The sequence below is a fragment of the Madurella fahalii genome (genome assembly GCF_045866475.1).
Source record: "Madurella fahalii IFM 68171 DNA, scaffold_1, whole genome shotgun sequence".
Classification (NCBI taxonomy): domain Eukaryota; kingdom Fungi; phylum Ascomycota; class Sordariomycetes; order Sordariales; genus Madurella; species Madurella fahalii.
Genome location: NW_027263971.1, coordinates 1,784,190 through 1,798,183, shown reverse-complemented (window position 1 = coordinate 1,798,183; position 13,994 = coordinate 1,784,190). Strand labels below are relative to the sequence as shown.

General features: G+C 55.2%; 3 protein-coding genes across 3 annotated transcripts; 1 reads left to right on the top strand and 2 right to left on the bottom strand.

The window, feature by feature from the left end:
* Window positions 1-1,322: 1,322 nt before the first annotated feature.
* Window positions 1,323-2,591, bottom strand: MFIFM68171_00547 (USP8 dimerization domain-containing protein (Fragment); the record flags this gene model as incomplete). Its single annotated transcript, XM_071055969.1, has 1 exon — window positions 1,323-2,591. The coding sequence occupies one exon, from the start codon at window positions 2,589-2,591 to the stop codon at window positions 1,323-1,325; it is 1,269 nt and encodes a 422-aa protein (XP_070912070.1).
* Window positions 2,592-5,006: 2,415 nt separating this feature from the next.
* On the bottom strand, window positions 5,007-7,611 carry HTS1 (Cytoplasmic and mitochondrial histidine tRNA synthetase; the record flags this gene model as incomplete). Its single annotated transcript, XM_071055968.1, has 14 exons — window positions 5,007-5,276; window positions 5,333-5,654; window positions 5,707-5,728; window positions 5,807-5,968; window positions 6,034-6,210; window positions 6,260-6,491; window positions 6,564-6,599; window positions 6,803-6,912; window positions 6,966-7,029; window positions 7,098-7,126; window positions 7,262-7,309; window positions 7,372-7,431; window positions 7,487-7,509; window positions 7,580-7,611. The coding sequence occupies 14 exons, from the start codon at window positions 7,609-7,611 to the stop codon at window positions 5,007-5,009; spliced, it is 1,587 nt and encodes a 528-aa protein (XP_070912069.1).
* Window positions 7,612-9,682: 2,071 nt separating this feature from the next.
* MFIFM68171_00545 (ABC transporter BEA3) lies at window positions 9,683-13,771 on the top strand (the record flags this gene model as incomplete). The annotated part of the gene is made up of 3 exons (XM_071055967.1): window positions 9,683-13,448; window positions 13,506-13,690; window positions 13,745-13,771. 3 exons carry the CDS (start codon window positions 9,683-9,685, stop codon window positions 13,769-13,771), a joined length of 3,978 nt encoding a protein of 1,325 aa, XP_070912068.1.
* Window positions 13,772-13,994: the final 223 nt, after the last annotated feature.

Here is a 13,994-nt window from a genome sequence, read left to right as displayed (position 1 = left end):
GGGACGTAAAGGAACTATGCCATACCGCCCCACATGGATGATGAGTATATTACCCAAATGGTCGGCGACGGTTTGCTTCTCATGTCTTGATAATACATTTCGTATTTCGAGATGCCTCTGCGGCTTTGTTTGTTCGCTTATCTTGACTCTTCCAGCCGGCTTGAGTTGCGCGAAAAAAAGGTTAATTCAGAGCTCCAGAGAGATTGGATGGCTATCCCGGATATGAGTAGCCCTCTTCAATTGCGATCTGAAGCAGCGAGTGGGTACGTGGTGCAGATTTCGGCAATTCTCATCTCAAAATAAGCAATTTTGTTTCGGAACTCGTTCGCAAGTTCCATTAGTAGTCGGCGGGCGGGTTCGAAGAAGAAAAAGCAGACTAGTGATCTGCCCGGGGTCCGCATATCCCAGAAATCTTCTATACACAACCCACTTCACGGCTCCGCGAGGAATCCGATTGCGCAGCGCGAACGGAGATGGGGCTGTGCGTATGTAGGTACCTTAAGGGGGTGAGCTGATCTTGAGAAATCTCGAGTGCACCGCCATAGAACCTAGGGTGGTACTACATATATAATCCTGGAGATGGAATATGTTGCGTATCCGTCCCGCCGTCATGGCGCCCTGAAGGAGGCTTGGAGCCGTGGCTATGTAAAATTGATGCAGCGGACACATCCAATATATCGGGGTTGCTAAACCCACGTACCACAGGTATTGTTGAGCGGTGCGTCGCAGCGGCGGAGAAAGGGGGGATAAATCTGGGGAGCGAGAGAGTTGATACATGGCGGGTAGCAGATATGACCGTATAACCTTACTTGGTCCACACAGATGACAATGAGCCAGGAACCGCGTCTTCGGACTAGCCTCTCCCAAAGTCTCGGTATATCCTATCTTGTACAGAAGGCAATGCCTAAGGCAGACACTTGTATACACTGAGCCGTTGAAGACTCAGAAACACCAATGGCCCCCTCCATCCAGATTTCCGCGTTATGATTACCAAAGGTAGTTGAAGTGAACCACCAACTATCCAAACCCCCAGAATTAGAGACCCAACCCTAGAACTCCGGTCGTCCCCTTGTGTTAACCCTGTTGACGATGCTTCCCTCCCAGTATATCCTGCCCTTCTTGCAAAATGTAATGAAAATTTGGTTACATGCCTTCCTTCCTTCGCCCAAAGCTAACAATGCAACACTAAAAGCCCTCATTCTATTATATCCCCCAACTTTGCGCCCATGCACCGTTGTAGCCGAGCCGTCATAACTCATAGTTTTACCTTTTCCCCCCTCCTCCCCCCTCCTGCCCCTTTCTCCCGGCAAAGCTATGCTAGCTCAAGCTCCGTTCAGCTCTGCCATGACAGCCTCATAGAGCTCTTCATACCGACTCGCGTCGAACCTCTTCCGCTGCCACCCGCACTTCCGCAGGCGCTCGATCCTGGCCTGACGGTCGAGTGCGCGGAGCGTTTCGGCGGTGCTAACCTTGGCCGACGCAGCCGAATTCGTTTTCTGTTGCTTTTGTTGTTGTTGTTGCTGCTGCTGCTGCTGCTGCTGCTGGGCAGAAGATGATACGGAGAGGAGACCCTCCAGACTCTGGGAGTGGCGCTTGAGCTGGGCGCGCAAGCCCGAGAGATGCTCGCAGCAACGGTCAATGGAGCGGGCAACGAGGAGGGAGTGCTCGGAATCTTCCTCTGACGGTGGCGGCAATGCAGGATCTGTCGCGCGTTCTAGGATAGTCGGTAAGGGAAACTCGAACTCGTGGAACTTTGGATTCACTGGGAGCTCAGGAAGGTCTTGTCTGATGACGCCGGCTTGGAAGTATGCGTCGTCGAATCCGAGGGTGGGAGAGTCCGGGCGGATGATGGGTTCCTGGATTTGGAATGTCTCTTCTTTGGGGAGGGAGAAGGAGACCTTCTTTACACGCTTGGCGGGTGATTGGCATTTTGAGGAGAGATCCTCGAAAGAGCAGACCGAGTCAGTCGGCGACGACACCCGTGTGTCTGGCGTCCACGCTCGTGAGCTGATGGACCCGGAAGGCGAGTGGCAGCTCGAGCCTCGTGATGAGGTGGCAGAGTAAGGCCGGAATCTTCGGAGCACGGAATCCTCGGCGGCGTTAATAAGCGAGGCGGCTTGGTCGAAATGGGTACGTGCTTGTTGCAAGAGGCTGGTCCGGAGAGCCGCGGTAGAAGGGAGCGGCCGTGCGCAAATTTCCATCGAGGTCGCTGCATAGAAGTGGAGGTAGATCAGGTAGACAGGTTCGGCCTGAGATGTGTCCTTAACGCCATCTAGGATCTCGAGGCACCTTGCAGAACAAGCTCGGTATCGTTTGCTGAAGTACTGCCGCTTGACCTCGGAAATTGCCTTCTTCCACTCTGCCTTGGTGGAAGGCAGCACCGTGAGAGGCGCGGACGCAGGCGCGGGCGACGGCGACGGCGACGGCGGGGGCGAGGAAAGCGACACACGCTTAGGCAGCTTGGGCCTCGGTGCTTCAACCCGTGTTGGCGAGGTAGTCGTGGTTGACTGACGTCGGGGCGACGGCTGGGGCTGGGTTATGAAGCTCGCCCGGTTGCCCGATGTGAGCATCAGCGGTATCAATCCAGCCATCGTCGGTTCAAGTCGAGGGTGTTGATATTCGTCCGTAGAGCAGTCAAGCAAGTTGGCGAAACCTCCCCCGTCGGCGGAAAGCTCGAAACTCGGCACCACTGGGGAGTTATTAGTCGCTTGAGTTCTTGCAGGCATGCGCCCTGTTGCTCGGTAAATGAAGCGATCAAAAGATCGCCGAATACGGGAAACAAGCCCAGTTCGCTTAAGTGAATTGGTGTGGGTTCGACGAGATGAGACAGAACTGGCGGGCCGCCCTTGACCGGAAACAGGGTCCCGGTCGTCTTTTAGTGTCGCTCAACCACGTGCAGGCCGTCGAGGCTGTCGAGGTTGTCGGAGCTTTTGTGGACTGCTCGTGGTCCGGGGGACTGAGGCTCCGCGGCGGCGGCGGCTCCGCTCCGTGGCGGAACTTGTGATCGGCGCGGCTTTCGAAACAGGGCCGAACGCAGACCCGGGCTTTGGGATGTGGGGATCCAGGAGAGAGTGGCCGGTATTAAAATATTAGGCTGATCCGGGACCAGCGTTTCCAAGCCTGCCAATACCACGCGGCCAGACACCACCGGGCTGGTAAACTAGGACAATAGTGACCGGCAATTGAGCGCCAAAACACGGCCCGGAAACTGTACCAGAGTCGCGATGCTTGAGGTTTGTCGGACGGTTGAATAGGCCCAATTGAGAGCAATGAGCGGACCAAACGCGACGCGAAGGGAGAGCATCTGCAGGAGACGAGACTCGAGACTCAAAACCCGAAATCTATGCGTACAGTACATGTATAACGCACCTAAAAGTACAGCAACGAAGAACGAAGGCGAGAGAGAGGAAGAGGACGCAAGACGATGAAGGAGCGGACGGGGTAAAAGCCCAGCGGAAGCCGACACTGTAGCAATTAAAACAATGGGAAGCCCGACGAAATGTCTCACGAGAAGTGACACAAGGGGTTGATCATTCCTTTAACTGCCAGCGCCCATCAGCACGACAAGGGGTTATATCTGATCAGCCCTTTTAGCGGCATGACGCCAGGAACAGTTTTGGCACATTTTTTTCGCGTGCCAGAGAACCAGCGGAGAAGCCGGCGGAACACAAGGTGACATCGGTGACCGCCCGCGCGCCGGCACACAAACGCAGAAACCCTTGTTGGGCTCGTGCTGAGCGCTAGCGCTGCAGGGGCACGAGCCTGGCTCCTGGGCCGTAGTCCCATAAGGGGAAAGCGCCAATTCCTTGAACCTTACTAGAGTCGAGTTGGGAAGGTGCGACAGGCACCTCTCGTCCCACCCCGCCGCTAGAAACTGTGTAGTGGGTGCAGTGGGTGCAGTGGCTTTGCGAGCCCTGCTCAGTCGCGAATGATCGTTCTCTCGTTCTGCTCATCGAACACACTATGTAGGCTTCGAAGCGTGACGCCGCACGGGCGCCACATCTCGGACACTTGAGTTTTTCGTGTCTCCATCGGGTGTAACTTCGCCATCGTGCCACCGTCACAGTTGCAACAGATGTGCCCTGCTCCTCCCGCCAGATGATCATCCTGTGAGCATCTTTCTCCCCACCAAGACGGCCCAGTCAACAGCCCCTTCAGAGCCATGCTATACCCTTCAGCGGACAGGCTCACCAGATAAACCGCGGTCAAATTATTTTGGTAGACAGGATGATTGCAATCTCTAACCGCCAGCAAACCTGTGATTGTACAACCCGATCTTCAATGCTCATCTCTGCTGCCGCCGCCACGGGCTTCAGCCAGAGAGCATTGACCAAGTACCCGCTATCACTTATCAAACGGTCGTGTCCTCGCATCCCCCGCTTCAATACAACCTTGGTCCAGGGGTGCGTCGATGTGATGCGATCCAGACTCCTCCTCTCGTAGGTCCACAGCCCACGGTCCCAGAAAGACAGCAAGTGAGAGCTTGCGCATAAGATTGGGAGAAACAGCGCCTAAACAACAATGTCGGCAAACCACAGCACGTCATTGTCTGGGCATCTCGAACTTGCCAGCACAGCCCAGCAAACATCCAAACATGCAAACAAAACCAGCAACGAAATGCCGCCGATTCGGCCCTACAGTCCTACTAACCTAGCCCCTCTTTTCCTTTCATCCCATCAGGGGTGAACTCTCTGACCGTTTAGCTGCACGATGCGGTCGCACTCACACCGCATTGGCCCTTTGCCAAGCGAGCAACGGTTGAACGCGGTGACAAACTCTAGACCGGGGGAGGGGATGGGGGGGGTGGGTGGTTAAGGTTCGGCGAGAAGGATAAGGGAAACACCTCATCCAACTACTTCGCAGAATACAAAGTCAGACAAAAAGCTTTTAAGACATGACGTGTACCAGTGCCTGGGAAGATGTCTATTGCGACGAAGCGCCCAAATCTATCTTTTCATGCAGCCCCAATCACATCCATCCCCTTTTTGGCCCGTCTACCGAGCGCCTCAGTTAACCTGCGCAGCGAGATCGTCCGTCGGCACGGCGGCCGGCTCAGCTGCCGCTGCAGCGGCCTTGACCTCCTCGCCCTTGATGCCGTCGACGACTCTCAGACCCTCGGCTTGCTGCGTCATGGAATCAAGCTGCTTCTTCCGTGCAATCCGCAGTTGTACTTCTTCAGTGAGGTTGTCGAGGCTGACGAGCTCACCCTCCTTCAACGGGTGGTCCTCGGGCAGACCCATCTCTTTGAGCCGAGCCTTTCCTTGGGCGAGTTCGTCCTTGTAACCTCTGTCAGACACTGAGAGGTCAAGCGTGTGATAGAAAAGGCGCATACCTCGCCCAAAATGAGGGCAAATGGCACGCCGTTCGCCTCGGCGGCCTTGAACTGGTTTTGCAGTTTAGGCTTCACCTTGTACAGGAACTCGGCCTTGATGCCGGCATCCCATAGGCGCGTGCAGATCTGGCTCCGCTCCTTCAGTAGTCCGGTGAAGTCCTTGCCGCCACCAAGCGCCATGACAAAGACATCAACCTCGTTCCTCCGTTCCTTCTTCTTCAAGGAAGCTTGAGTGATGGAGAAGATCCGGTCAATACCAAAGCTGATACCAACACACGGTACTTGCGTCTTCCCAGAGAACATGCCCACGAGATTGTCGTACCTGCGTCCGAGTTAATTGGAATCAGAATACGGAAACAACTGATGCCACCAACCTGCCTCCTGCCGCAACAGAGCCTGATTATGGAATGTCAGCGCAGGGCAGCCAAAGATTTTTTTTTTTTTCTTCTTTCTTTTGATTTGCGAGGGGCTCACCTATCCCGATAGTCGGGTCGTCAGAGCGGTCCTCATCAGGATCTCCAGGCTTGCCGCCCTTCTTCTTGACCGGTTTTTCCTTGGAATCATCTGCAGCCGAGACAGCAGGCGCAGAGCCCTCGGTCACAACTTCGTAGATAACCCCTGTGTAGTAGTCCAAACCTGTGATACTATGTGTTAGCCATTGCGCCGTCGGAGCAGCATGGTCATGGAAGATCCGAGCATACCTCTAGCTAAAGAGAGATCGAAAGAAACAGTGTGCAGGGCGTTGAAGGCCTCGAGGTAGGTAAAGAGTAAGTCCATGTCTGTGAACCCCTGTTGCATGGACTCGTTTGCTGCCAGGGCTTCATCCTTTCGCAACTTCTCTAGGAGGTCCCGTTGCCCCTTGAGCACCACATACTTGCCTGCCGCGTGGTTAGCAGGCAATGCTGGCGCCAAGACTGCCCGACGTACCGATCTTATCCGCAACCTCGGGCGCCAGTCCCTTCTCGTCAACCATCTCTTTCCGGACATCGACCCAGGGCATCTTATCGAGCTTATCTACAGCAGAGGAAATCGGGCGGATGAGGTTCTCGGGCACACCGCAAACCTGGAAGATGCCGTCGAGGATTTTCCGGGAATTCAACTTGATGGTGTACTTCCCTTGCCAGCCCAGGCTATCGAAGACCTCGTTGATAATCCTGATCTGGTTGCGTTATTTAGAACCAATCCTGAAACGGACGAGATGGCGAAGGCTAGAGCTGGCGTTTAAACGTACAATTTCGGCATCCGGGATCATAGGGTCGTACGCGCCCTGCTCTAATTAGCTTGTGTAAGTTCACAGAAAGAAGCGTGACAAGTTATCACTTACCGCAATGTCAAAGCTGAATGTAGCCATGTCGTCAACTACTACAACCCCCGAGTGAAATGTAAGATTAATACGTACTCGCATTGGTACTATATCATCCGGTCAGTTCTCGGCCTCGCCCATTTCGCCAGGAAAAAGGATATGCTCACGAATTCTCTCATGCGGCCCTTCTTCACTGCCGGCTGGTCTCTCCGGTAGACCTTTGCAATGTGGTAGCGCTTGATCTGGGTGACGTCTTTGTTCATGGCCAAGTATCGGGCTGGGTAGCCAGTCAATATCACTTCATCTCAGGGCGCCAGAGTTTTGGCGTACCGAAAGGAACCGTCAAGTCATATCGCAAGCTGCAGAGCTCGCCGCCCTGATCGGCTAAGTCGTACTACGATGGGATCGAATTAGGCCAGGCCTGAAGTTGCAAAACGGGTAGTCAAGTGACGGGCCACTCACAATGAGTTTGCTGTCTTCTCCATATTTGCCTGGTTGTGCCTCCCCGTCAGCGAACTCCTGGACCGTGATCGGCATGTTATCTCGGCGTACCCGCAAGAATCTCTAGTTATTATTAGCGGAAAAGTTATCCACAGGGTGGTAGTACCCAAATGGGGCCTACAAACCCTTCAGTTCAAACACAGGCGTGTCGATGGTAATGCCACCATGGCGCTCTTTCTTCCTCGTCAGCCCCGCACCCCGTAACGGTTACCCTGAAGGTACTGGCTGTACGCACTGAAGACATCGGTAATGGTGTTGAAGATCTTCTCCCTGAGGACCATGTCCGCGCCGGACCCTAGACGGCGTTAGAGTGGTCTCGAGCAGGCAGTGGAGCCCCAACGTCGACGCACAGTCTCTGGTTCCCTTGGGAGTCCTGTGGGCATGGTTAGTCATGCGCTACCTCCCTGAAGCCTCGGATAGCGAAGAAGCATATGCAAACATACTTGATCTCAAACTTGGGGGCTTTCGGTGCCATGTCTGCGACAGTGACTTTTGGCTCCTGTGGTCTGCTTGACGAAGTTGCGAATTGTTGTCGAGATCCGAGTTTGCGAGCTGCCGAGGCTGAAAAATTGGCCAATACCGGTGTCAGTCGTCGTTGTGGTCGGGCAGACCGAAGGGCCGGTATCCACGGGCTCTGCATTCAAATTGTGGGTGGGAATCGGGCGCGGGGTGACTCAATCTTTTGCCTCGCTGTCTGTCAGTCGGGGAAAACCTGTGCTATCGCTCGTAGAATGCGGGCCCCGCTGCAAGGCTGACAAAAGATTGAAATGTGGGCTGCGAACCGATTGGTGGCGCGCCCAGGATTCCAGCGTCTGGCGCTACCCGGCCCGCTAACTTTATCGGTCGGTACCCCAAAGCCAACCCCGCCATCAGCTAGACATCATCTGAACGGCTTGTAATTGTCCCCTCGCTCTCCCCTGCCGGGCTCTTGGTCAAAATTGGGTTGCAAACGGAGAGGCATCATTCTCCGCTCTGGGACAGACATTAGCAGAGGTAAGTAATTCAAGCGGCATGTGAAGCCTGCGCAGCTTCTTTCTCGAAGGTTCCGCCCATCAATTTTTTTCTTTTTTTTTTTTTCCTTCCATTTCTGTATGTATCTAAGCAGCGGCCTGTTTTAGGCAATGGAAAGGAGCGTGAGTTTTCGAGCTGTCGTGTAGTTGTTCCTATGAGAATATAATTGTCCACACACCGTACACATGTATTCCCAACCCTGATTCCGTCCATCAAAGACAAACACGACATTTAGACACCAACGACGTCCCATTTCAAGCAAAAATGATGTTTCAGTTGCAGTCGATGTTGCCTAAGTGCTCAATTCGCTCGAATTCGTCGTTATCTAACAACACTCACTTTTTTGCGCCAAATGAGTGTCGTTTCCGGACAAGAAATGGCTCATTTGCCTACCCAACTGTCGCAAATTTGACCAAGTACTTCCACACCCCTCCTTGCGATGGCTGCGATACCGTTTGACTAGCGATATTGTGGTTGTCGCAGTCGTTTGTCATCCTCCTAGCAGTACTCATTTGCGCCAAGAGCAAGGTAGATGGGGTGCACATCCAAATTGGGTTAGATACAGGTCCGAAAACGTAGATTGGAAGTAGCAGGTACCGTGGCCAACGTCAAAACCTTAATTGCTTTCCCGGAATGGTTGAGCAACGCCAATGAGCGGCCAGCGATTTCAACGGGTGATCAGGCAGCAGACGCATGTCAGGCGACGGGGTGCTACGATCCGCGCGTCGTTGTGTTCTTGACGCTTTTGACACGCTGGCCTAGCCCACCCGTGCTTGCAGCTTCTCGCGTGGGAGGTGTTCTTGGACACTATCTCGCTCCCCTCGTGGGCCATGAGTTACGTCCCTGCCTAGCGGCTGCATGCAATGGGAAGAAACCAATCGGGGATACAGAGTACCGAATGCATTTTCCTGAGCCCCTCAGACGGCAAAATGGCTGTTGTTCGATTGGGATCCGAGTGTTTGTCGACCGTAGTCTCCGTATTCTTCGGCTTCCCGCTGTGGAAGTGTCTTGGGGAGGATGGAGCCGCTTTGCAGGTGGTTTTGTGTCTAACCCACGCAGACAGCTTTTCAACTAGCCTTTCTGAGGGCGAGGGATGTTCGGTCTAGGCCACCCGGGGGAGCTTTGAGTCACTGGCGGACCTTGCAAAACTCGTATCGCGTATCGTGACCCTGTTATTAATGACAGCCTGGCCTTGTCCAAATTGCAAGTACCATTTGTTCTTGGCTTGGCAACCTCCTTTTGCAGCCGCAGTCGACTGAACGGTGTACTGTACCAGTAAGGCAGCAGTCTGAAGCTCGGCCTTCGGACTCTTTACCTCCCCGTCGCGGCACTGACCCAGGGTTACACAGTACACTGCCAAGCCCTCTTCCTCGACATTTGTTGTTGAAGGTCCATCGAGTCCTATTTCTCTGCATATATTTTGAAGAACTCCCGAGCGCGAGCTGCTCCTACCGATGGACGTCCGCTAGAGTTTGTTCGCTTCGCCCGCACCAGACCCCAGCAGACAATACCGCAGGATTCAACTCGTGCCGAGAATGGGGAAGAGTAGTAGCGGGGATGTTAGCAAGTCGGCTGAGGCGCCGGCAGCCGACAGTATGAAGCCGGTTCCGCAGGACGAGCCCGAGAAACCCACAACAAACACCCAGGGCCGTCCCGAGAGAGAGGCAAAGCCCGCAGACTACTTCCGCGTCTTCACCTACGCGACAAAATGGGACATCGTCCTAATGGTGGCTGCTGGCCTTGCCAGCATAGGGGCCGGTGCCACGATGCCCCTGATGAACATAGTGTTTGGCCGGCTGGTCGCCGACTTCAACAATTACGCTACCCCCAACGCCCAGACGCCCGACGAGTTCATGTCGCAGGTCAGCCAGATGGCCCTGTACCTATTTGGCCTCTTCGTTGCTCGCTTCGGCTTCAACTACATCAACAAGTTCTGCTTCCGCCTCATCGGTATCCGCATGTCGGCCGCCATCAGGCTGCACTATCTCAGGTCCCTCTTCAGCCAGACGGTCCACGTCCTCGATTCGATGCCCTCAGGGGCCGCCGCCAGCACCATCACTTCGACTGCCAACACGCTGCAGATTGGTATCTCGGAGAAGCTCGGCATCTTTCTCGAGTTCCTGTCCACCATTGTTGCCGCTACCATCGTTGCCTTTACCTACAGCTGGTCGCTAACCCTTGTGACCGCGTCCGTCATCCTCTTCATCTCGCTCGTCCTCTCCATCCTGCTCCCTTTCAGCATCAAGACGCAGGGGAAACTGACGAGGGCCGAGGGCAAGGGCACCTCGGTCGCCACTGAAGCGTTTGGCACCATCCGTATGATCGCCGCATGCGGTGCCCAGACCCGTATGAGTCAACGATACGCCGAATGGACCAAGAAGGCCAAGCAGGCGGCTCAGCTGAACTCTCCCCTCATCTCAACCCAGTTTGGCCTCGTCTTCTTCGCCCTATACGGCGCGTTCGCCCTGTGCTTTTGGTTCGGCGTGAAATCCCACGTCGAGGGGCGCATCAGCGGCATCGGGCCCATCTTAATCGTTCTCATGTCCGTCATGCTCATGGTCATCTCTCTGGAGCGCATATCGACCCCTCTTATCGCAGTGTCCAAGGCAATGGTGGCCGCGGCCGAGTTCTTTGCCGTCATCGACGCCCCGAAACCCAGCATGGGCACATTGAAAGAGCCGGACGTGTCGGCCGACCAGGATATTGTCTTCGAGGACGTCCATTTTGCCTATCCCAGCCGTCCGTCCAAGAAGGTTATGGACGGTTTAAATCTGCGCATCCGCGCCAACTTGAAAACAGCAATCGTCGGCCCCAGCGGTTCCGGGAAGAGCACCATTGTCGGGCTAATTGAAGGTTGGTACACCCTTCAATCTCAGTACGTGATTGAAAAAGCCGTCGAAAAAGATAAGGAGAAGAAGGAAAAGGAGAAGGAAAAGAAGAGGAAGAAGAAGAAGGGCAAGAAGGAGGGCAACGATGACGATGACGACGAGGATGACACCGCCCCACTTGATCTTGAAGACGCCGGCGCGCCCGTCGAGCTGAAGGGTAGCATATCAACATGCGGAAAGCAACTCAGCGACATTGACATCAAATGGTGGAGGTCGCAGATTGGCCTTGTGCAGCAGGAACCTTTTCTCTTCAACGATACTATCTTCAACAATGTCGCGGCTGGCCTAATCGGGACCCAGTGGGAGAACGACACGGACGAGGTCAAGCGCCAACTGGTCAAGGAGGCATGTGCGCAGAGTTTCGCTGACGAGTTCATCGACCGTCTGCCGGACGGCTACGACACGCAAGTGGGCGATTCGGGCGCCAAGTTGAGTGGCGGGCAGCGGCAGCGGATCGCCATCGCCCGGAGCATCATCAAGAAACCCAAGATCCTCATCCTTGACGAGGCCACGTCGGCTATCGATGTGCGTGGAGAACGGATTGTGCAAGCGGCGCTAGAGAGAGCGTCACAAGGCCGGACCACCATCACCATCGCCCACCGGCTTTCCACCATTAAGGACGCCGACCGCATCTGCGTCCTGCAAAACGGACGGGTCGTCGAAGAAGGAACACATGACAGCCTGCTCGCGGACAAAGAAGGCGTATATTACGGGCTTGTCCACGCGCAAAAGCTGTCCCTGGGCGAGGATACCGGCGAGGAACTTGAGCATGAAGAGGATCTCGGTGCCATACTCGCGCGAGAGAAGAGCGCGGCCAAGTCGGTGGCAGAGAGCGCCAAGCAAGAGGCAAAGTGGGAAGATAAGAACCTCATCAACGGGTTTGGAAAGCTCCTGTACGAGCAGCGGCGCCGCTTCCCCCTGTACGTTGTCGCCCTCATCGGCGCTGCAGGTGCAGGGTCGTCCGTCCCGATCCAGGCATACCTCTTTTCCCAGGTTGTCACCGTCTTCCAAGAGCAAAACCTGGTCGCGCTCTTCGAGGGCGCCACTTTCTGGTCAAAGATGTGGGCTGTACTTGCGGCCGGCGTTGGCTTCAGCTATTTCATCACCTCGCTCTCGTCTACCACGATAGAGGGCCACACTGTGGCCGCCTATAAGCAGGAATACTTTGAGTCTATCCTGTTTCAGCCCACATCCTACTTTGATAAGGACGAGAATTCGACGGGGCAGCTAACGGCGCGCCTCTCGAGCGACCCGCAGGCCCTAAAAGAGCTTTTGGGCATCAACATCATGATGATGGTCGTCGCCATCTTCTCCTTGATCGGCGCGTTGGCCATTTCATTCGCTTACGGCTGGAAGCTGTCTCTCGTGGCCCTGTGCGTGACCATGCCAATCGGCATCATCACTAGCTATTTCCGGATCCGATACGAGTTACAGTTCAACGCCATGAACGACGCAGTGTTTCAGGAGAGCTCCAAGTTCGCCGCCGAGTCCATCGGCGCGTTCCGGACCGTCAGCGCCCTCGTCATGGAGGACAGCATCTGCGACCGGTACCAGCGGCTTCTAGACGGGCACGTCATGGCGGCCTTCAAAAAGGCCCGGTGGACGACGCTGGTCTTTGCCTTTGCCGATAGCGCCCCCTTGGGTTGTCATGCGCTCATCTTCTGGTACGGCGGCCAGCTGCTCTCGTCCGGGGAGTACAGTGTCGCTGCCTTCATCGTGACATACTTTGCCGTGACACAGGGCGCCGAGTCGGCCGGCACATGGCTGAGCTTGGGTCCGAATGCCGCGCAGGCATCGGCGGCAGCCAATCGCATCCTCCGGGCCCGTGACACGCGCATCAGGGACACCATCTCGACATCGGAGCAGATCCAGGACACCGAGGGCGGGGTCGAGATCGAGCTCAAGGACGTCTACTTCAAGTACCCCACACGCGACGTCTCCATCTTCAAGGGCCTCAACATCAAGATTGAAAAGGGACAGTTCGTCGCGCTCGTCGGCGCGTCGGGTTCGGGCAAGACGTCCATCATCAGTCTGCTGGAGCGTTTCTACGAGGTGTCCAAGGGCCAGATCCTCTTCAACGGCAAGGACATCTCCCAGATCAACATCTATGAGTACCGCAAGCTCTTGTCGCTGGTGGCGCAGGAGCCATCGCTGTTCCACGGCACCATCCGCGAGAACATCCTGCTGGGCGTCGACCCGGCACAGGTTACGGAAGAGCAGCTGCACCAGTGTTGCAGGGATGCCAACATCCACGACTTCATTGTCTCGCTGCCGGACGGATACAATACGAATATCGGCAGCCGCGGTGTCAGCCTGAGCGGCGGGCAGAAGCAGCGGCTGTCGATTGCGCGGGCGCTGATCCGGAACCCGCGCGTCTTGTTGCTAGATGAGGCTACGAGTTCCTTGGACTCGGGTGAGTAACGCATATCAATACGCCTCAGACGCAGACCTGGGCTGACGATGTGAACAGAAAGCGAGAAGCTCGTGCAGGCGGCTTTCGAGAGAGTGTCTAAGGGCCGGACCACGGTCGCGGTGGCGCATCGTCTAGCCACCATTCAGGGCGCGGATATCATCTACGTCCTTGGCGAGGGCAAAGTGCTCGAGAAGGGCACACACGCCGAGCTGCTGAAGCAGAAGGGCGTGTATTGGCATATGGTATGTGCGATTGCCAATTGACTGGTTGGTTTTCTGTGCTGACATGGAGAACAGTGCCACAACCAAGCCCTCGACAGGTAGCTTCTTGGAGCTGCTGTTACGATTTCTTGTATGAGTTAGATTATGGGCCAAGCGATCGGTCCGGTATACGCCCTCGTTGACGCATTGGATAGGCGGCCAAATGCCGGTTCCAGGTTTAGTATGCAATTGCAAAGGTCTTGTTCTCTGCTTTTTCCTTTTTATTTTCTGTTTTATTTTTATTTGTTTTTATTTGTCTCCCATTTCACTCTTATCAGGGCAACTC